Source organism: Electrona antarctica, assembly GCF_951216825.1.
Source record: "Electrona antarctica genome assembly, chromosome: 10".
NCBI classification, from domain to species: domain Eukaryota; kingdom Metazoa; phylum Chordata; class Actinopteri; order Myctophiformes; family Myctophidae; genus Electrona; species Electrona antarctica.
Window position 1 is genome coordinate 2732174 of NC_136791.1, and position 21296 is coordinate 2753469.

The 21296-nt window shown below is 43.0% G+C and overlaps 2 protein-coding genes across 3 annotated transcripts in view; one reads left to right on the top strand and one right to left on the bottom strand.

The window, feature by feature from the left end:
• cst3 (cystatin C (amyloid angiopathy and cerebral hemorrhage)) overlaps positions 1–7716 on the bottom strand; it is a 46818-nt gene extending 39102 nt beyond the window's left edge. Inside the window, exon 1 of the mRNA XM_079512041.1 lies at positions 7706–7716. The gene's annotated coding sequence lies outside the window, so the exon portion shown is untranslated. The remainder of the gene's footprint in view (positions 1–7705) is intronic.
• The window catches only part of kif16bb (kinesin family member 16Bb), a 61891-nt gene continuing 41182 nt past the window's right edge, over positions 588–21296 (top strand). For both annotated transcript variants that reach the window (XM_079512023.1, XM_079512024.1), the window contains exons 1-12: positions 588–779; positions 2030–2099; positions 2219–2332; positions 3067–3183; positions 5163–5260; positions 6899–7014; positions 8170–8312; positions 8968–9136; positions 13379–13516; positions 14155–14333; positions 14633–14698; positions 14796–14855. In XM_079512023.1, the coding sequence (XP_079368149.1) occupies positions 733–779; positions 2030–2099; positions 2219–2332; positions 3067–3183; positions 5163–5260; positions 6899–7014; positions 8170–8312; positions 8968–9136; positions 13379–13516; positions 14155–14333; positions 14633–14698; positions 14796–14855 (1317 nt within the window). In that variant the 5' untranslated portion in view covers positions 588–732. The remainder of the gene's footprint in view (positions 780–2029; positions 2100–2218; positions 2333–3066; positions 3184–5162; positions 5261–6898; positions 7015–8169; positions 8313–8967; positions 9137–13378; positions 13517–14154; positions 14334–14632; positions 14699–14795; positions 14856–21296) is intronic.

Here is a 21296-nt window from a genome sequence, read left to right on the forward strand (position 1 = left end):
GAAGTATTGAAAATTTGAAATACTAAAAGTACGTCAAGTCAAAATAGTAGTACTTGAGTACTTGGCAGCGGTGGCCGAACGGATTGCGGAGCGGTATTGATACCGGAAGGTCGCCAGTTCGAATCAGCGGTCCGACACGTTAAAATTACCACCGCTGAAGTGCCCTTGAACAAGTTCTTGAGCTTAGCCCAGATACCCTGGGTAAATATAGTAATCATTTCATTTCATTTCACATATACTTAGTTACTTTTTCACCACTACTACCACTATTATTATTATTATTAATAATACTGGCCCACACGGAGTTGCACCACTCACTTCACATGGGTGTGATTATTATTATTATTATTATTATTATTATTATTATTATTATTATTATTATTATTATTATTATTATTATTATTATTCCAGACTGGAATAATAATAATTTCCAGTGCTTGGTTTATGCGTGGATCCTATGGACAATACACATATCTCATACTTATAGTGTCATCTAGTGGCGAGGTTGTGTAGCGCACGAGATAATAAAGAACAGGAAATAACACAGGTGGGGTTATCATCAAGTTGATTAGTTAGTAGACCGTGTGATGACTCTGAGCATCATAGAACATTAGCAGGCTAATAGTTGCAGTTTGCTCAGTTCATAATAAACCCCATTAATATTATTGCGTAGTTGGTGAACGCACTGGTAGTAGGTAAGGTTATTCTCTGGTTTATTTTGACCAGATAATTATGGCTTCCGTGCGAGTGGCAGTCCGAGTTCGACCCTTGGATAAAAGGTACAGTTTTGAGTTGTCTTGACTGACCGTTTCATTAAATCGTCTTGACTCTGAGCGTTAATTATGTTACATAGAATATATTGGTGTACCCTCTGAGTTAAATTCACATTCAATGAATCAGAGCTCAGACAGTGACTCAGTCTCATTATTGTGATATATTATCCCAGTGGTTCCCAAACCTTTTCATGTCAAGGACCCCCAAATTGGCACTAATTAGCCCGCGGACCCCCATTTGAAAAGATATGCCAGGGACCCCCATAAAAGAAGATTTTTATGTCTCTAGCAGTGATTTTCAACCAGTTTAATTTCAAGGACCCCCAGTTTTAATGGCATTTCTATCTCTGGGACCCCCAATTTATATTGTAAAATCAATGCTAATTTAACTCAGAGTGTACAAATGGAACCAAATGGGCCTGTTAGGGTCCATTTGGTTCCATTTGTACACTCTCTGAGTTACAGACCCATAAGGGTCCATTTGGTTCTAAATTATCATTTAGCTGGGTCCCCCCTGGAACTCCCTCAAGTACCCCTGGGGGTCCCCGGACCCCACTTTGGGAACCACTGATATTATAGAAATGATTAGCCGCAATTTGCAACTCTAGATTTTTTTATAATGGGATGAATCTAGAGTTGCAATACCCTCCATTGACTCCCCACTCATCATTTTGCGTTTGCGATCTGCTTGTCTTAAACGACGTTAAACTCACCAACATTGCAGCTGTAGTCCAAGCTTGAATTATTCTCTTTCAATCTGCCTAGCTTGTTTTTCATAAAAATCCCCCGTAGACATGTTATGAGCTACTTTCTGTCAAGAAGAAGAATGTTGGAGTTTGGAAGCGCTCGTTTGTATTAAGGGGTCGCGCTGCTGCCTCCTGCATTATGTGCAAATGCGAAACAGATGCATGCAGGGACGTTCAGTGACTTACGACGAGCGCTTCCAAACTCCAGCACTTAGAAAAAGAATCACTTGCACAGAATTTCTTGACAGAAAGTAGCTCATAACATGTCTATGGGGGATTTTTATGAAAAACAAGCTCGGCAGATTGAAAGAGAATAATTCAAGCTTGGACTACAGCTGCAATGTTGGTGAGTTTAATGTCGTTTAAGACAAGCAGATCGCAAACGCAAAATGATGAGTGGGGAGTCAATGGAGGGTATTGCAACTCTAGATTCATCCCATTATAAAAAAATCTAGAGTTGCAAATTGCGGCTAAGAAATGATATGTTTTAATGTGCAAATGCTTCCATAGAGAGAGACAGTTATCTTCTAAAGTGATCGTCCACATGAAGGGGAACACAACCACCATTCTGAATAAAAAGGTAGGCTATGACTATTGGAAAGAATATTAGGCTTTGACTCGGCAGGTTACACTGAAACTGTTGAGGCGTTTGGATTGAAATTGAAAGGATTTGTGCATGTTTTATTTGAATGAATCCAGATTCTATCTAATGGTACACGAGGGGATGGATCTAATGACGGTGAAAAGACCTTCTCCTTTGATATGGCTTATGATTCAGCTGGAGGAAGCCCTAATTTCGCATCCCAGGAAAAGGTAATCAAAAACCCTAATATCCCATTTGTCTTAACTGTCTAGAGAGACTGTTAACTTGTATTCAGGAGTTGATGTGACTTGGATTGAAATGATAACGTAACAGTAAAATCCTCAGTATTCATTCAAATTAAAACTATACTGAACTTATATTTAGATGGATGGATGGATGGATTTTATTTTGTCATTGAATACTGTTTACACACATGTACAACGAAATTGATCTGTTGGCATCACTCCAAAGCAGTACAAAAAGTAATCATAATGTGTTAGTAGTAGCACCCAGTAGGTACCAAGAATAAAAAGCAGTAAGAAATAACAGTGTATGTACAGTCAGTGAAGAGTTCATGTTTTTGAACCGGGGGTGGGGGGGGGGACGACTCTATCTCTTGGTCAGAGAGTTCAAGAGGACAATGACTGAGGGGAAGAAGCAGTTTCTGGATCTGGTGGTTGAAGTCTTGAGGCATCTGTAGCCTTTTCTCCTCTGTGAATGGGAGGGGTGGAACAGTCTGTTGTTGACAGACAGACGAGACATGCGTCTCTCCAATCAAAATGTCTGCCCTAAATGGGGCTTTCATTGATGGAAGAGTTATAGTCAAATAATTGGAAGTACAGTAAGGGCATATCTGCACCATTCTCCCTTTACTTACATCCGTTTGATGACTTAAACTACATTTCCCTTAACTTGAACAAACGTTCAAACTCACTTCTCTGTTCTCTGTTCTCTCTACCATCAGATCTTTCAGGATTTAGGTGTCGACGTGCTTAAAGCGGCCTTTGAAGGTTTCAATGCCTGTGTGTTTGCCTATGGCCAGACAGGCACTGGGAAGTCCTACACTATGATGGGAAATGAAGTAAGGCCTCCTTTCATATTCCACCTTCTATGCAAGATGTGTAATTATATACTGACGTCCCTTTTCTGTTCTGTTTCTTCAAACATCCTCATACCATGTGCTTATAGAATAGGCTAATGTTGTCTTGCATGCTAATTTGACAGTCACGATCGCCCATCTGATGCGCACAGTGTACAGTATCGGTCCCTGAACTGTTCACCCAGTGAACACCTAGAAGTACACACACCCATCTTGTATGGCAACAACTCAGCAGCTGTACCTACTCTTCAGCCAGTGGTCCTCGACTTGGAGAACGCTCCAGGGCAGTGGTTCCCAAAGTGGGGTCCGGGGACCCCCAGGGGTACCTGAGGGACTCCCAGGGGGTACCCAGCTAAATGATAGTTTGGAACCTTATGGGTCTGTAACTCAGAGAGTGTACAAATGGAACCAAAGTGACTAAATTTGACTGAGGGACTGCCATTGGATTTTTTTGAATTTTCGTTTTTTCATGTCCTATGAAAGCAGGGAATCATAGCTTCAAATTGACATATTGGTTGTTCAGTTTGACCCACCAGTTTTGGAGATATGGCTTATAGAGTAATGTCTTGCAGAAAACAGCGAGTTGAGAAAACAGGCTTGAAAGGTTCACTTCTGTGGTCTCTAACATTACACCTACCTACATGTTTAAGCATTTATTTCATACATGTCAATTCCAGCTCACGGCCGGGCTCCACCGGGCGCGTCAGCGTCGCGTCTCCGTCACCGTCAGGGAATGTTCCCTTTTTAATCAATGAAGGGTGGCTCCACTGCCCGCGTTGACGGAGACGCGACGCGTGCATTAAAATTGAACCGGTGCGTTTTTTGACGCGACGGAGACGCAACGCAACGCGTCCGGTGGAGCCCTGGCGTCAGACATGCTCTAGTATGTGAAGAGTCTGCCTGTGCTATTAACTCGTTTTTTTTGGGAAAAAAAACAAAAAACGTTTTTCTCCTCTGGTGAAAAGCTGGAGTTTGCGCGATGGCAGGCTAGGCTCTCAGTCAAATCTGGTTCCATTTCCATTAAATGGGGGCCCGTTGTCAAACTGGGGGACCTTGAAGTTAAACTGGTTGAGAATCACTGCTAGAGCCGTAAAGATCTTCTCTTATGGAGGTCCCTGGCTGCAAATGTGGGTCCGCGGTCTTATGAGTGTCAATTTGGGGGTCCTTGACATGAAAAAGTTTGGGAACCACTGCTCCAGGGCACTAGCTAAATGAGTGATAGTTATTATTACATGTGCAAGTAGAATAAATACAACTAGAGAACATACAAGAATGGCTTTGATCATAGTTTTCACTGTTATCTCTATGCCTACAATATATATATATAATATATGTATGGTAGGCATATGTTATCCCATTTTGACCTGAGATCAGATTCTAAAAATGTCTTCTACATCCTGACAGTTTTCTGGAAAAGCTATGTTTCTATGTCAGTGGTTCTTCGATTTTTCAAAAATAGCAGACCTACAAGCTCGTAGCGCGCCGCGCTACGAGGTCCGTGTCCTAATCTAATGCATTTCAGAATCACTGTCTTATGCTGTGTGTCTCTAGTACAAATCAGAAAATATGATGATGGAAGATATGCCCACCTTTATTTTATCACCTTGCACGGCATCAGAATTAGCTACATGGCTGATGAGATTATCTGCTTGTCTACCAGGACACATGCAAGGTCATCAGCAGAGCTGCTGTCAACATCCTGGATAATTATACAGCTCTTAATAAATACTATCAGTTACTGTACGTTGTAATTAAAACAAGGAGGCACACAAATCGGAGTGGAATTGCTTTCATGCTTCAGTAACCCTGCATCAGATGATGTTTGTGTTGTTCAGCAGGCTTTAGTTTGTACCAACTTTTGGTCACAGAAATAGTCAAAGACACCCCATTAAGAGAATACAGCAGGAGCAAAATGCTGTTGTCCTTTTGTGTACATACTGTTCTCTCTTTTTCTCTACCAGGGGGATAAAGGCTTAATCCCACGTATATGTGAAGGATTGTTCAGTAAGATGTCACAGAGAAACGAGAGTGATGCTGTGTCATTTCGTGCTGAAGTCAGGTAAGGGCTTATTGCCACAGATACAGTACATGAGTTTATGTAAGGGTTAGGTAAGGGCTTAAGGTCAATAGCTTAAGGTCAATAGGGGTAAGGTAAGGTCAGGTAAGGGCTTGTCACAGATACAGTACATGAGTTTATGTTCCAGGTTTTCTTTAGGAGGGTTTGGGACACATTTGGGAATCTGTCTTGAAATTATGAGGCAAGTCAGGCAACCACATGTGCCATCTAAATATTAAAGCTAATCTATTTATTTAGGAATAGAACGGCAGCATTCTTTTTGGCATTTGTTAGCAGCAATTAAAGGAGCATTCAGTGATTTGGGTGATTTGGAAAAAAAAACGGTCCACCCGGTAACAAGATGTGCACATGCACACGCTCTACAGTGGGGGGGAAGTACAACAACAGCACGTGCACTAAGGCCCGCCCCACTCGATCATGATTGGAGGAAGGCCCCTCTCATCCTGATTGGATGAAGGCTTTGCCACCTAAAGCCCAAACCGAAACTAGGGTATTTTGACCCCAGGGGCTCACTGGGGACAGGGAGGAACTCCTTATATGGTCAGCACACTTTATAGTAGGGAGGATTATCCAAAAAATAAGAAAATAAGTGATATTTGAATGAAGTGAAATCACTGAATATACCTTTTAATGTAAGTCAGTGGAGAGAGAAATCAAATGTCTCAACATCACATGCAGTGTTGGCTAGAAAAGAAGAGTACAACATTATAATTCCAGTTCACTCAATCCCTGCACAATTGCTAAAGTGGTAAAAGGGCGCTCACCCACTGCTCCTAATTATCATAGGCTAAATTCAGAGGACAAATTGCAGGTATGAATTTACCTTCAGGGACGGGACGGGGGGGCTTTAGCCCCCTCTGGTGGAAATAGCCAGCACCCCCAGTCACAATTTTCTGGAGCCGTAGCTGTTTACCTTACCAGAAATGACTTCTGTCAATATGGACTTTAGGTCTTACAGTGAACTGAAGTCCCTTTTCATCATGTCTCCCGAGTTCTGGCACGCACGCACGCACGCACGCACGCACGCACGCACGCACGCACACACTCGCACAGTTTCATTGCGTTTATAGATGGATGGATATAGAACTTAAGTGTACAGGGTTGTCAACAAAAATGGTTGCCATGCTGATTGCACCTATTTGCATCACTCAGTGGGACTTATGCTTCACTTGCTTTGATGGGGTCGTCTGATTGATTCTCAACATACTGGGCCGATATATATATATATATATATATATATATATATATCGTTAAGCCACAGATTCCTGTGAATGATGAACTCAAACTGATGGAGATTCATTTGATGTAATCACAAACTGTGCTGTATTTATATGGGTTTCACCTGCCATACATTTCATTTATTTTCAATGCCCCAGTCTTATTATGCAGTTTCAGGTTTCTCCAAAAACAGTTTAATTAAGGCCATTTGTTTTGTCTTTATATTTATCTCATACCATCATCGGTTCCCATACCATACTCTACAGTTTTGAAAATGTTTTATTCAAAGAAGTCCTGGATTGTAGATTATTTTTGGCTTCACTTATTTTATATAGTGATACAACCTTTATTCCATAATTCCAATACATTATGTTGAATACTTTTCTGTTCTTTGGACATCAGCTACCTGGAGATCTACAATGAACGTGTGCAGGACCTTCTCATCAGGAGATCCAAACCCACAGATTGTGGCGGGTTAAAAGTGAGAGAACATCCCCAGGACGGACCTTATGTGGAGCGTAAGTAAGACGGGTTTCTTATTCAGTTCATACCTCTTTGGCTAAGTAGACTTCTAAGATATCATTGAGTGTTCGGTGAAGAGTCGGCATAAACCTTAGAGTATATATTAATAGAGACGGCACCGGATTCCTCCTCCCATCCACTTGCATTAAAGGAGAATTCCATACTAAAAGGCTTTCTTACCTTTCTTTGTAGTCGTTACGTCCCCACCAAAGAGGTCCAGGTGTTTTTTTGTGCAAAAATGAATTGCATTGAATTGAATGGGAATTGAATTGGCTATGGGGTGTTGTGCTAATTCGCTTATTTCCATCGAAATAAGTAGTAAAGTGTGCCGCTTGGGATATTATTTACATTATGAAGAGAGGATATATACAAAAAAATAATAATTTTGAGCGATGGAAATAAGCGAATTAGCCCATAGCCCATAACCCCATAGCCCCATTCAATTCCCATTCCATTCAATGCAATTCATTGAGGGCTTATGGTAGGGGAAATAGCCAATAAGGAGCTATTGCACAAAATAACACCTGGACCTCTTTGGTGGGGACGTAACGACTACAAAGAAAGGTAAGAAAGCCTTTTAGTATGGAATTCTCCTTTAAGTTGCTCAAAAGCGCATGAGGCGATTTCACTCCTCCTTCTGGGTAGGAACAGACAGAGGGCATTCTGGGATGGATTGCCCCATTAACATGAATGCGCTGGTCGTTGACTATCATGGCGCCGTTTGCGCTGCGTTCACGTATGAAACATTCGTTCACGTGTCATGGGCCCAATAACATGAACGTTGCGCAATGATAGTCAACGGGCTCGAGCTGCAATGACAAATTCGGCCACTATGTCCATTTCGCCTCAGGGTTTCCTCCGGGTGCCGTCTCTATTAATATATACTCTATCCCATTTTGGGCGGGAACCCCTTTTGGTGTTAGCATTATGTTATGCTTTAGCTATTGAAAAATAGCAGATCTACAAGCTCATAGCGCGCCACCGAGTGGCGCGCTACGAGCTTGTAGGTCTGCTATTTTTGAAAAATCTCAGAACGACTGACATAGAAACATAGCTTTTTCAGAAAACTGTCAGGATGTAGAAGACATTTTTAGAATCTGATCTCAGGTCAAAATGGGTTAAGGCATAAACCACCAAAACAATGTGTCCAGGCCTGTCCAAGCACCGTGTACACGACTACCGTGACGTAGAGGAACTGATGACCGCGGGCAACAGCAACCGCACCACGGCCAGCACAGCCATGAATGACGTCAGCAGCCGCTCGCATGCCATCTTCACCGTAAACTTCACGCAGGTGAACGGCAGCACGCATCCATTCTGTATCGCCTGGTTCATGGCGTCGTATGATGGCGTCGTACGTCGCAAATAAGCCATCTACAAGCTCACAACATTCAAACTTCAAAAACCTTTTATATTCTTATAACCTTTTATATTTGTAGGGCGGCTGTGGCTCAGGAGGTAGAGCAGGTCGTCCAATGATCCCTGGGTCGGCGGTTCGAATCCCGGCTCCTCCACCATTGGTGTGTGAATGTGGGAAGTGAGGATGCTGGCGTCGACTGTTCGCCGCTTCACCTCCCAATGTATGAATGAATGAACCATTGTAAAGTGCTTTGAGCACTTGGAAAAGCGTTACAAAATGCAATTCATTATTATTACTGATGCCTCATGTAGTGTAGTGTATGTAGTTGTGGTAAACATGTAGAAAAGTCTTACTGCAAAGTGCAAACTTTATATCATCTGCCCTGAGGAGCTCTAATTTGCACATTGTTGTTTATCTATTTGATGCATTTTTGCTTTGAGAGAAGTACCATCTTCAAAGCCATATCCATTTTTTTTTACATCCCAAGTAGCACTGTTGTTTTGATACTTAACTATATTGCAAAGTGCTCCTCTGTGACATCGCCTCCTCTTGAACCAAACAAAGATCTCTAATGTTATCCACGCCACAGGCTCAGTTCCACGCAGAGCTGCCATGTGAGATGCTGAGTAGAATCCACCTGGTAGACCTGGCAGGCAGCGAGAGAGCCGATGCCACGCACACCACAGGCGCCCGGCTTAAGGAAGGCGCCAACATCAACAAATCCCTGGTCACCCTGGGCAGCGTGATCTCAGCTCTGGGTAAATGGAGGTTACAGCATGGATCATGAACCATGACACTTACCTTTAAATGGAGGTTACAGCATGGATCATGAACCGTGACACTTACCTTTAAATGGAGGTTACAGCATGGATCATGAACCGTGACACTTACCTTTAAATGGAGGTTACAGCATGGACCATGAACCATGACACTTACCTTTAAATGGAGGTTACAGCATGGATCATGAACCATGACACTTACCTTTAAATGGAGGTTACAGCATGGACCATGAACCATGACACTTACCTTTAAATGGAGGTTACAGCATGGATCATGAACCATGACACGTACCTTTAAATGGAGGTTACAGCATGGATCATGAACCATGACACGTACCTTTAAATGGAGGTTACAGCATGGACCATGAACCATGACACTTACCTTTAAATGGAGGTTACAGCATGGACCATGAACCATGACACTTACCTTTAAATGGAGGTTACAGCATGGACCATGAACCATGACACTTACCTTTAAATGGAGGTTACAGCATGGACCATGAACCATGACACTTACCTTTAAATGGAGGTTACAGCATGGATCATGAACCATGACACGTACCTTTAAATGGAGGTTACAGCATGGACCATGAACCATGACACTTACCTTTAAATGGAGGTTACAGCATGGACCATGACACTTACCTTTAAATGGAGGTTACAGCATGGACCATGAACCGTGACACTTACCTTTAAATGGAGGTTACAGCATGGACCATGAACCATGACACTTACCTTTAAATGGAGGTTACAGCATGGACCATGAACCATGACACTTACCTTTAAATGGAGGTTACAGCATGGACCATGAACCATGACACTTACCTTTAAATGGAGGTTACAGCATGGACCATGACACTTACCTTTAAATGGAGGTTACAGCATGGATCATGAACCGTGACACTTACCTTTAAATGGAGGTTACAGCATGGACCATGAACCGTGACACTTACCTTTAAATGGAGGTTACAGCATGGACCATGAACCGTGACACTTACCTTTAAATGGAGGTTACAGCATGGATCATGAACCATGACACTTACCTTTAAATGGAGGTTACAGCATGGATCATGAACCATGACACGTACCTTTAAATGGAGGTTACAGCATGGATCATGAACCGTGACACTTACCTTTAAATGGAGGTTACAGCATGGATCATGAACCGTGACACGTACCTTTAAATGGAGGTTACAGCATGGATCATGAACCGTGACACTTACCTTTTAAATGGAGGTTACAGCATGGACCATGACACGTACCTTTAAATGGAGGTTACAGCATGGATCATGAACCATGACACTTACCTTTAAATGGAGGTTACAGCATGGACCATGACACTTGCCTTTAAATGGAGGTTACAGCATGGATCATGAACCGTGACACTTACCTTTAAATGGAGGTTACAGCATGGATCATGAACCGTGACACTTACCTTTAAATGGAGGTTACAGCATGGATCATGAACCATGACACTTACCTTTAAATGGAGGTTACAGCATGGACCATGGACCATGACACTTACCTTTAAATGGAGGTTACAGCATGGACCATGAACCATGACACTTTCCTTTAAATGGAGGTTACAGCATGGATCATGAACCATGACACGTACCTTTAAATGGAGGTTACAGCATGGATCATGAACCATGACACTTACCTTTAAATGGAGGTTACAGCATGGATCATGAACCGTGACACTTACCTTTAAATGGAGGTTACAGCATGGACCATGGACCGTGACACTTACCTTTAAATGGAGGTTACAGCATGGACCATGGACCGTGACACTTTCCTTTAAATGGAGGTTACAGCATGGATCATGAACCATGACACGTACCTTTAAATGGAGGTTACAGCATGGATCATGAACCATGACACTTACCTTTAAATGGAGGTTACAGCATGGACCATGACACTTGCCTTTAAATGGAGGTTACAGCATGGATCATGAACCGTGACACTTACCTTTAAATGGAGGTTACAGCATGGATCATGAACCGTGACACTTACCTTTAAATGGAGGTTACAGCATGGATCATGAACCGTGACACTTACCTTTAAATGGAGGTTACAGCATGGACCATGGACCATGACACTTACCTTTAAATGGAGGTTACAGCATGGACCATGAACCATGACACTTTCCTTTAAATGGAGGTTACAGCATGGATCATGAACCATGACACGTACCTTTAAATGGAGGTTACAGCATGGATCATGAACCATGACACTTACCTTTAAATGGAGGTTACAGCATGGATCATGAACCGTGACACTTACCTTTAAATGGAGGTTACAGCATGGACCATGGACCGTGACACTTACCTTTAAATGGAGGTTACAGCATGGACCATGGACCGTGACACTTTCCTTTAAATGGAGGTTACAGCATGGATCATGAACCATGACACGTACCTTTGAATGGAGGTTACAGCATGGATCATGAACCATGACACTTACCTTTAAATGGAGGTTACAGCATGGATCATGAACCGTGACACTTACCTTTTAAATGGAGGTTACAGCATGGACCATGAACCATGACACTTACCTTTAAATGGAGGTTACAGCATGGACCATGAACCATGACACTTACCTTTAAATGGAGGTTACAGCATGGACCATGAACCATGACACTTACCTTTAAATGGAGGTTACAGCATGGACCATGAACCGTGACACTTACCTTTAAATGGAGGTTACAGCATGGATCATGAACCGTGACACTTACCTTTAAATGGAGGTTACAGCATGGACCATGAACCATGACACTTACCTTTAAATGGAGGTTACAGCATGGACCATGAACCATGACACTTACCTTTAAATGGAGGTTACAGCATGGACCATGAACCATGACACTTACCTTTAAATGGAGGTTACAGCATGGACCATGAACAGTGACACTTACCTTTAAATGGAGGTTACAGCATGGATCATGAACCGTGACACTTACCTTTAAATGGAGGTTACAGCATGGATCATGAACCGTGACACTTACCTTTAAATGGAGGTTACAGCATGGATCATGAACCATGACACTTACCTTTAAATGGAGGTTACAGCATGGATCATGAACCATGACACTTACCTTTAAATGGAGGTTACAGCATGGACCATGAACCATGACACTTACCTTTAAATGGAGGTTACAGCATGGATCATGAACCGTGACACTTACCTTTAAATGGAGGTTACAGCATGGACCATGAACCATGACACTTACCTTTAAATGGAGGTTACAGCATGGGGGGGGGAGAGAATCATCCCAGGAACACTGCTGCCCCCATGCAGTGTTTTTTAGTAGTCAAAACATGTCAACCAGATTATTCTGCCTGAGCATAAAAACAGTCAACAGGGTTGGTCACCTATAAGGCCTTGTCCTGACTAGGGCTTCACTCACACCTTTCGATCTAGCATACAACATTGATGCATGCTAGATGTAAAGAAAGGGTTTGTTTACAACTTGCCCCAATGCATTTCCAATGGAAGTCACATGGTTTGACACAACATTTGTGTTGTACGGCTTTCGGCTGTGTTTCGACTGCCCCCCCACCCCCTCATACAACACAAATGTGTCAAACCATGTGACTCCCATTGGAAATTAATTGCGAGCTTGCATCAGTCAATAAGTCTCATGCATCAGCTATACATCAATCTGTTGTGCACGTGTGAGTCAGGCCTAGGTGTTAAAAGTCCAAACAGACTGCACAGACTACAGCTGACAATCTGTTGATGAAGTTGTTCTGCACCTCCTGAAAATAAATAAATGAATGAATACCATAACATTATACCCCTTACTAAAGGTTGACTAACTGACCCTGTAGTGTTAGGCCTATTGGATTCACAATCAGGCGAGGCCAGGCTGCCGTCTGGCCACGTCCATCTGTTATGGGATTTTAAACATTCACTTTTGGGTCGAAAATTCAAGCAAACATCAAACTCAAGGTCAATCATCTCTTCAGGGCAGCCTACTGATCATTACCCTCTTAAGGTTCCTAAAAATGTGCCCATCTGTTCTCATATTTCGACGCGTGCACACATGGCGATTGATCATGCTAATCAAGTAACACTTTATTTTCCCACACGCAATGATGAATAACATGCATGAGTCAAATTATGCCCTAACCTGAGTCAGCGTTTGGCTCTCTGTGACCTCCCTGTGACCTCCCTGTGACCTCTCTGTGACCTCCCTGTGACCTCTCTGTGACCTCCCAGCCGATCTCAGTGAGGGCCACGAGACGACGAAGAAGAAGAAGAAGAAGAAAGTGATCTTCATCCCCTACAGAGACTCTGTGCTGACATGGCTCCTGAAAGACAGTCTGGGTGGAAACGCCAAAACTATTATGATAGCAAGTATGTACATCTGAATTAAACACTTAATCATTTAACTCAAATGTAACCAAATGGACCCTTATGGGCCAATTTGGTTACATTTGTACAATCGCTTACCAATGGATAAAGTAACAAAGAGGATTTCACTGTTTACAACACAAAGGTCGGTATCTCGAAAATAGGAATAGATGGCCTGGGCCATGGCTCAGTGGTCCAGGCACCTTGGCTGGTAATCCAGTCTGGCAGTGTGTCCTGACGGCCTTTACTGCATGTCTTCCCCCCATCTCTCTCCCCATTTCCTGTCAGCCTACTGTCTGTCCCTCCATACAATATACAAAATAAAGGCGCAAGCCACAAAAAAATCATTAAAAAGAAAATAGGAATAGATGTTAAAGAATTATACCATGTTAAAAGTGTTATGTATGTATACAAAAATATTCATAAAATGTGCGTGTGCGTGTGCGTGTGCGTGTGCGTGTGTGTGTGTGTGTGTGTGTGTGTGTGTGTGTGTGTGTGTGTGTGTGTGTGTGTGTGTGTGTGTGTGTGTGTGTGTGTGTGTGTGTGTGTGTGTGTGTGTGTGTGTGTGTGTGTGTGTGTGTGTGTGTGTGTGTGTGTGTGTGTGTGTGTGTGTGTGTGTGCTATTTGATGTGTGCTTGCAGCCATTTCTCCTGCTGATGTGAACTACAGTGAGACCCTGAGCACGCTGCGCTACGCCAGCAGAGCTAAGGACATCGTGAACTCGCCTGTGGTGAACGAAGACAAAACCATCACGGTGATCAAAGACCTGCAGGCGGAGATCGCCAAGCTCCGAGGACTGCTGGAGAGAGCCGACCACAAGGTGCGCACATCATCCTACAAAGGGATAAGGACCTAATATCCATACTAAAACCCATCACGTATTATAAAAACCACACCCGTGTGAACTGAGTGGTGCAAATCCCCCCCACCCTCTCTCTCTCTCTCTCTCGCTCTCTCATATATTAGCAGGCAACTCTGTCTCTGTCTCTGGCACAACAGCGCCCCTACTGGTACTCATGAGTCACACATGAGTCACACACATAGTCACAGGTCACAGACATTGCTGTTGCACCACTCAAAAAACTGTATCAAGGAGGTCATTGAGGTCTGTCTCCTTAGGCTCCCCGTGGAGACCCGTCCTCCCCTCTGAAGGTAGCAGAGAAGCTGCACCGCAAGGAGGCCAAGGTGAATTTTGCTCCACTGAACTAGAAGATATGTTGTGATGTCTGTCTGTCTCCCCCACAGTAAACAAAACCCCTCTGTCCTTGACGCTCTCTCTCAGGTCCTGGAGCTTACCAAGGAGTGGACTAACCAATGGGCGGAGACCAAGAGCATTCTGAAGGTCTGTTGGTGCAGCTCCATCATACATTTAACTAAATGTCATCCGTAAAATGAACAAATGTGGGCAGATCAAATCAAAATCCTCTAGCTTTTGGAAATGCAGAACATTGAATGATATCACACACACACACACACACACACACACACACACACACACACACACACACACACAAATCATTCTACTAATGCGAGCGCACGCACGCACGCATGCATGCGCAGTTGCGCACACGCATGCACACGCGCGCACGGCTAAGTGTAACAGATGGCTCTGTGTGATGCCTGCTTTCAGGTATCTTGGCTGGCTCCAGTACGCTTTTAGAAGTCAGTAGGAGTGTGACTTATCACTGGCATTTTAATGGGGTTTTCTGGCTGGGATGTGATACTGTACCTACCATTCTTTTAAAGAATCAGTTTTGTTTGGTATATGAAAATCAAACCACAGACCGTTTGAGTAATTGTCTTGGGACCGATATAATAATAATAATAATAATGGGTCGCTTCACTCGCAAAAGCTTATTTGGTTTCAATTAGTTGCGTGGTGCTTTGAAAGGAGTTGATGACAGCAGAGCTGGCACAATGTCATTCAGGAGAAGACCTGTATGTAGAGCAGCTTTGTTCCACTTTTTGTTTTTAATTATGCAAAGGAATCAATTTACAAAGTACACTACGGGTCCATTTTTTACACTCAGAGTTAACCCATTTTGACCTGGGAACGATTCTATAAATGTCTTCTAAATCCGGACAGTTTTCTGAAAAAGCTATGTTTCTATGTCAAGTCGTTCTTCGATTTTTCAAAAAATAGCAGACCTACAAGCTCGTAGCGCGCCACTCGGTGGCGCGCTATGAGCTTGTAGATCTGCTATTTTTCAATAGCTAAAGCATAACATAATGCTAACACCAAAAGGGGTTCCTGCACAGAATGGGTTAAACAATCACTGAGCATGTTCCTGCATGTGTACTAGTATTGTGTAGCTGAAAATTAACAACTTGAAACTAAAAGCTTCTGTTTTGCAAAATCTGAAAATCTTGGAAGGACGTCGATCTTTTAATCTGATGTAAACAATTATTGTTGTCTTTGCTATATTGCCACTAGATATATGTTGTTGCTTATCTTGCATTTCCATGCCATCCTTTCCAATTTAGCAATCTATCATTTTTGTTTGATTACATTAGTCTAGCTTTCAGCTACCTCCTTTTTTGTTTTCTGCCAAGTGGCTTGTAGTTAAACTGCTGAACTTGCATATATTTCCCAGAATACCTAACACCGAGTTCACAGAGTTGGAGACGTGGCTTCATTTATTTAACACCAACAACAAGAGGCTTCAGACAAAAGGTTAAAATGGTCCTCTTTGCTTGCAGTTCACTTCTCTGACCAGTTGGTGTCACTGCAAGTCCTCTGCAACGGACTCGGCTGCCTTGAGGGGATGGAAGGCATAGTAAATGTAGATTCTGTTGTTTATATTCAATATTTTCCAGCTATTTAGAATGGAATGGCACCAACAGCCATCTAAGCAGGTGTAATGATCCTGAAGTTAACCCATTTTGAGCGGGAACCCCTTTTGGTGTTAGCATTATGTTATGCTTTAGCTATTGAAAAAATAGCAGATCTACAAGCTCATAGCGCGCCACCGAGTGGCGCGCTACGAGCTTGTAGGTCTGCTATTTTTGAAAAATCTAAGAACGACTGACATAGAAACATAGCTTTTTCAGAAAACTGTCAGGATGTAGAAGACATTTTTAGAATCTGATCTCAGGTCAAAATGGGTTAAGTGACGGACGTGGGGGCGGAAATGTTACCGATATGCCTTTTAAATTTTATTCCCATATGATATCACTTTCCATGTTGAGTTGGTGCCAAATGTCCTATGCAGACAAATAATGTGCTGCATCATGATTCATGCAATGACTTCTGAATTCTCACTATAGATGTTGCAGTATTGTGATGTAGGTGACATTCGTGGTGTTGGTAATAATGGACCTATATTTCCGATTGCCAAGTGTACCAGATTCTATACTTAAGATATTGGTTTGATTTGATGTGATTACGTTGTGGAAGCTCTTTCACTGACGTTCAGATGCAACTGGGATCTGAATGTCATTTGGACATTGTGTGCAACAGCGAGGAGATGAGATGGACATGCTTATGTGCTTAGCCAGAGACTGTTATGGCATTTAGGAGCCCAGGAGCATCGGTGTTTTATTCATGACAGCCTACTGGAACTCATTAGCGGCTGTCACAGCTGCTAATTAAGAGGTCTTCTTCATTATTGACAACATGGCACTTTGGTTTCTGACTGTCCAGCACGTTAATTAAAGCGTGTGCGCTGCACGGCTCTGAATATGTGTGTGAAGTGAGCGTTGAAGTCGTGCTCGGAGAGACCACGATCGAACCGTCTTGACTAGCGGTGCCGAGGCAACTGAAGCATAATATGAACAATAAACCTATTTTGAGGCCCGTGTTTGTCCATGTAGAAAGACCCGTTATCTTATCATGCATGATGCAACGTGACACCAGAGCCAAAAGGCCACTGTCATGATGCCTGGGCGGCACATGATGATGTTGCCATAACTTCAGGTTGTTTGATGAATAGAGTTTTATGGATTTGACATTCGGTCCTCCTGTGTATTTGCATTCTGTCTGGGTGAGAAATAAGTGGTATTTCATGGGTGGAATGTTGTGGACACATTAGAGGCAGTGTATACATAACCTTTACAGGTCCATTTGGTTCCATTTGTACACTCTGCTGAGCTAAATGAACACGAAGGATTTTCATTTTTATTGTGTTGCCCCCCGTCTGTTTCAAATCTTTTAAAACCCGTTTTGACCTGAGATCAGATTCTAAAAATGTCTTCTATACATCCTGACGGTTTTCTGAAAAAGCTATGTTTCTATGTCAGTGGTTCTTCGATTTTTCAAAAATCGTAGCACCACCGAGTGGCGCGCTACGAGCTTGTAGATCTGCTATTTTTCAATAGCTAAAGCATAACATAATGCTGACACCAAAAGGGGTTCCCGCCCAGAATTGGTCAATTTGACGAGTAAGAATGTGGTCAAACCGTGTTTCTTGACCTATGTGTAAATAAGTGTATAGATCGCACAACAATGCACATTATAGCTTGTGCATTTCCTCACGTATTTAAAGGCCTTTGCACAATGCCTATATTTGTATGGCTAATTATGTTAATTCTCAGGCTGAGCGCTTGAGTTAAAAAAAAAAAAAAGAAGTTCCTTGGCTCTTTAGTGGGTCTAAAATGACCGAGAGCAGAGTAAACAGAATTTGAATTCTGTATCCGAGGCAGAATTGGAATGCAAAGTTATTCATCCTCAGCCTCCTAGATTGGCTACAGGGCACGTGGGAAAGGAAAGGTAATTAATATGGGATGGATTCAAGAGCAGCCTCTTACTAAATGAAAAGGAAACCGATAGAACTGGGGAGAGAAAATTGAAAGGAGAGAAAAAGTCTTACTGCATTGAGATAGAGACACACCTGCTACTATCACAGGAGTGGTTGAGATAGAGACACACCTGCTACTATCACAGGAGTGGTTGAGATAGAGACACACCTGCTACTATCTCAGGAGTGGTTGAGATAGAGACACACCTGCTACTATCACAGGAGTGGCTGCGTTCTGCTTCCTCAGAATCCTCCTCACCCGTCGTTGAAGATCTCCTTAAAATGTTGTGCAGGGGAATTAAATGAATCTTCGGAGTTTCTTTGTTTCCCCAAATACTTAACATGCTGTAATCATATTTGGAGAGAAAAAGCTGCCTTGATTCTTGCAGTGTTTAACCCATTTTGACCCGAGATCAGATTCTAAAAATGTCTTCTACATCCTGACAGTTTTCTGAAAAAGCTATGTTTCTATGTCAGTCGTTCTTCGATTTTTCAAAAATGGCAGACCTACAAGCTCTTTGAGCTTGTAGATCTGCTATTTTTCAATAGCTAAAGTATAACGATGCACCAAAAGGGGTTCCCGCCAAAATGGGTTAACCTCCATTAGCTTCTAGACTGTCGGCAGTGTAATATCATATTTCATCATTATAGCATTTCATGACCTTTTATGATATTAATTTCTCAGCACTTAACCCTTGCTATACACCACTGAATTGCCTTTGATTCTTTGGGTACAGAAAGTTTAACTATTCAACAGTTTGACTCACAATGGAAATGCATGAGATTACATTGCTGTTTTAAAAAAGGTTATTCTCATGTCGTATCCTGTGCACACTAGTATGATTGATAGAGAGAGCTGTAGAGACGGCCTGTTTCTGCCAGAGCCAATTCAGTATTTAAGTCCGACGTCATTTTGTAGTGCTGCGTTACGTCCGGGTCCAAGTGGCACCAGCTCCCGTCCGCAGCTCATTGTAAATAGAATATCTAAACGCGTGAATCTTTTTGCAATGGATGTTATTTTTCAGAAAGGAAGCCATTGAGGGTTAAAATGGTTCTTAATGCTTCCAACTCGAGTAGAATTATTAATGTTTTATACAAGTGTCCATGACAAAGAAAATATATGATGTGGAGACAATAAAGACTATTATTATTATTGAAGGTGGTAACAGTCCATTTGCTCAGTACAGTATTTCGCGGGCATATTTAGAATGTGTGCAGGCTTGAGTATGTTGAATCTAGTTTGCAATTAATGAGGATTTAGTTGACACAATGAAATAAAATGGCGATAGTATTCCGTGTGGGGCAGACGGCCTGTCACAGCCAGATTTGGGAGAGCAGCAGCTTTGTTGTTTGTTGCGAGGAAAGCGGTAAAATGAGACTTTCGTGGTTGTTTTTGTCTCAGATTTAGTCCGACGGAGCGTCACAGTATAACTCCTATGGGGACACAAAAGCGACACAAAAGTAGGACCCGGAAGTATCTCTGGAGGGGGGGCTCACGTCACGGCTAAAATACTGGATGCTCGCCCCCAAAACTCAATTCACACCTCACACCTCAAGAGAGTTGAGCCAAGCCCAACTAATGTGATGGAGGTTAGAACACTTTCACCCGACGGTTTGGAAAAGTAACTTGGGTTGATGTTTCTCCCCTTAAATAGTTTCGCGTTGCCAGACTGTTGCCTCTCGCGATTCAGTCTGGAGCTCTCTCATGAGTAAAATATAAGCCATTTTGACCTGAGATCAGATTCTAACACATTCTGACAGTTTTCTGAAAAAGCTATGTTTCTATGTCAGTCGTTCTGAAAATAGCAGACCTGAAAATAGCAGAAATAGCAGACCCACAAGCTCGTAGCGGGCCACTCGGTGGTGCGCTATGAGCTTGTAGATCTGCTATTTTTCAATAGCTAAAGCATAACATAATGCTAACACCAAAAGGGGTTCCCGCCCCAAAATGGGATAAAGCGAAAGTGGAGCCTCATCCCCACTTCCGTTTTTGTCTTTACAGTCACGCAAATGTGTCCTAATATAACTAGAAATCATCTAAGCATATATAGCTCGCTGCTTAGCAGAAAGGGAAATAAAATAAAATAAATAAAATGTAAAAATACGGAAACGGAAAGGAAAAAGCAGCTTCGGGAGGTGTAGAGAGTGGACTATATAGTATTCAGAGATTGTGGAATAGTTTTCTGGCTACGCGAGACTATACCCCTTCAATAATTCCAATTGTTTGTTATATCATTTTTTCATCGATTAGTCATCTTTACAACAAGGTATAACTTCTAAGTATCGTGGAATTCGAGCAACACAGCTGTTTGTAATCGCTCTCGTTTTGAGCCATGCACCTGCTGGCAGGTGTGTGCCAGTCACTGGTCTGTAAATGACCTGAGAGAGAGTCCAGCAACACTGTCCTGGTCCTGGTGTGCCCATGGAGTCCAGCAACACTGTCCTGGTCCTGGTGTGCCCATGGAGTCCAGCAACACTGTCCTGGTCCTGGTGTGCCCATGGAGTCCAGCAACACTGTCCTGGTCCTGGTGTGCCCATGGAGTCCAGCAACACTGTCCTGGTCCTGGTGTGCCCATGGAGTCCAGCAACACTGTCCTTGTCCTGGTGTGCCCATGGAGTCCAGCAACACTGTCCTGGTCCTGGTGTGCCCATGGAGTCCAGCAACACTGTCCTGGTCCTGGTGTGCCCATGGAGTCCAGCAACACTGTCCTGGTGTGCCCATGGAGTCCAGCAACACTGTCCTGGTCCTGGTGTGTCCATGGAAGGAGGCCACGTCTGTCCCTTCAGCAGAACACTGTCCTGGTGTGTCCATGGAAGGAGGCCACGTCTGTCCCTTCAGCAGAACACTGTCCTGGTGTGTCCATGGAAGGAGGCCACGTCTGTCCCTTCAGCAGAACACTGTCCTGGTGTGTCCTTGGAAGGAGGCCACGTCTGTCCCTTCAGCAGAGACACTGTCCTGGTGTGTCCTTGGAAGGAGGCCACGTCTGTCCCTTCAGCAGAAGGCCTGTCCTGGTGTGCCCATGGAAGGAGGCCACGTCTGTCCCTTC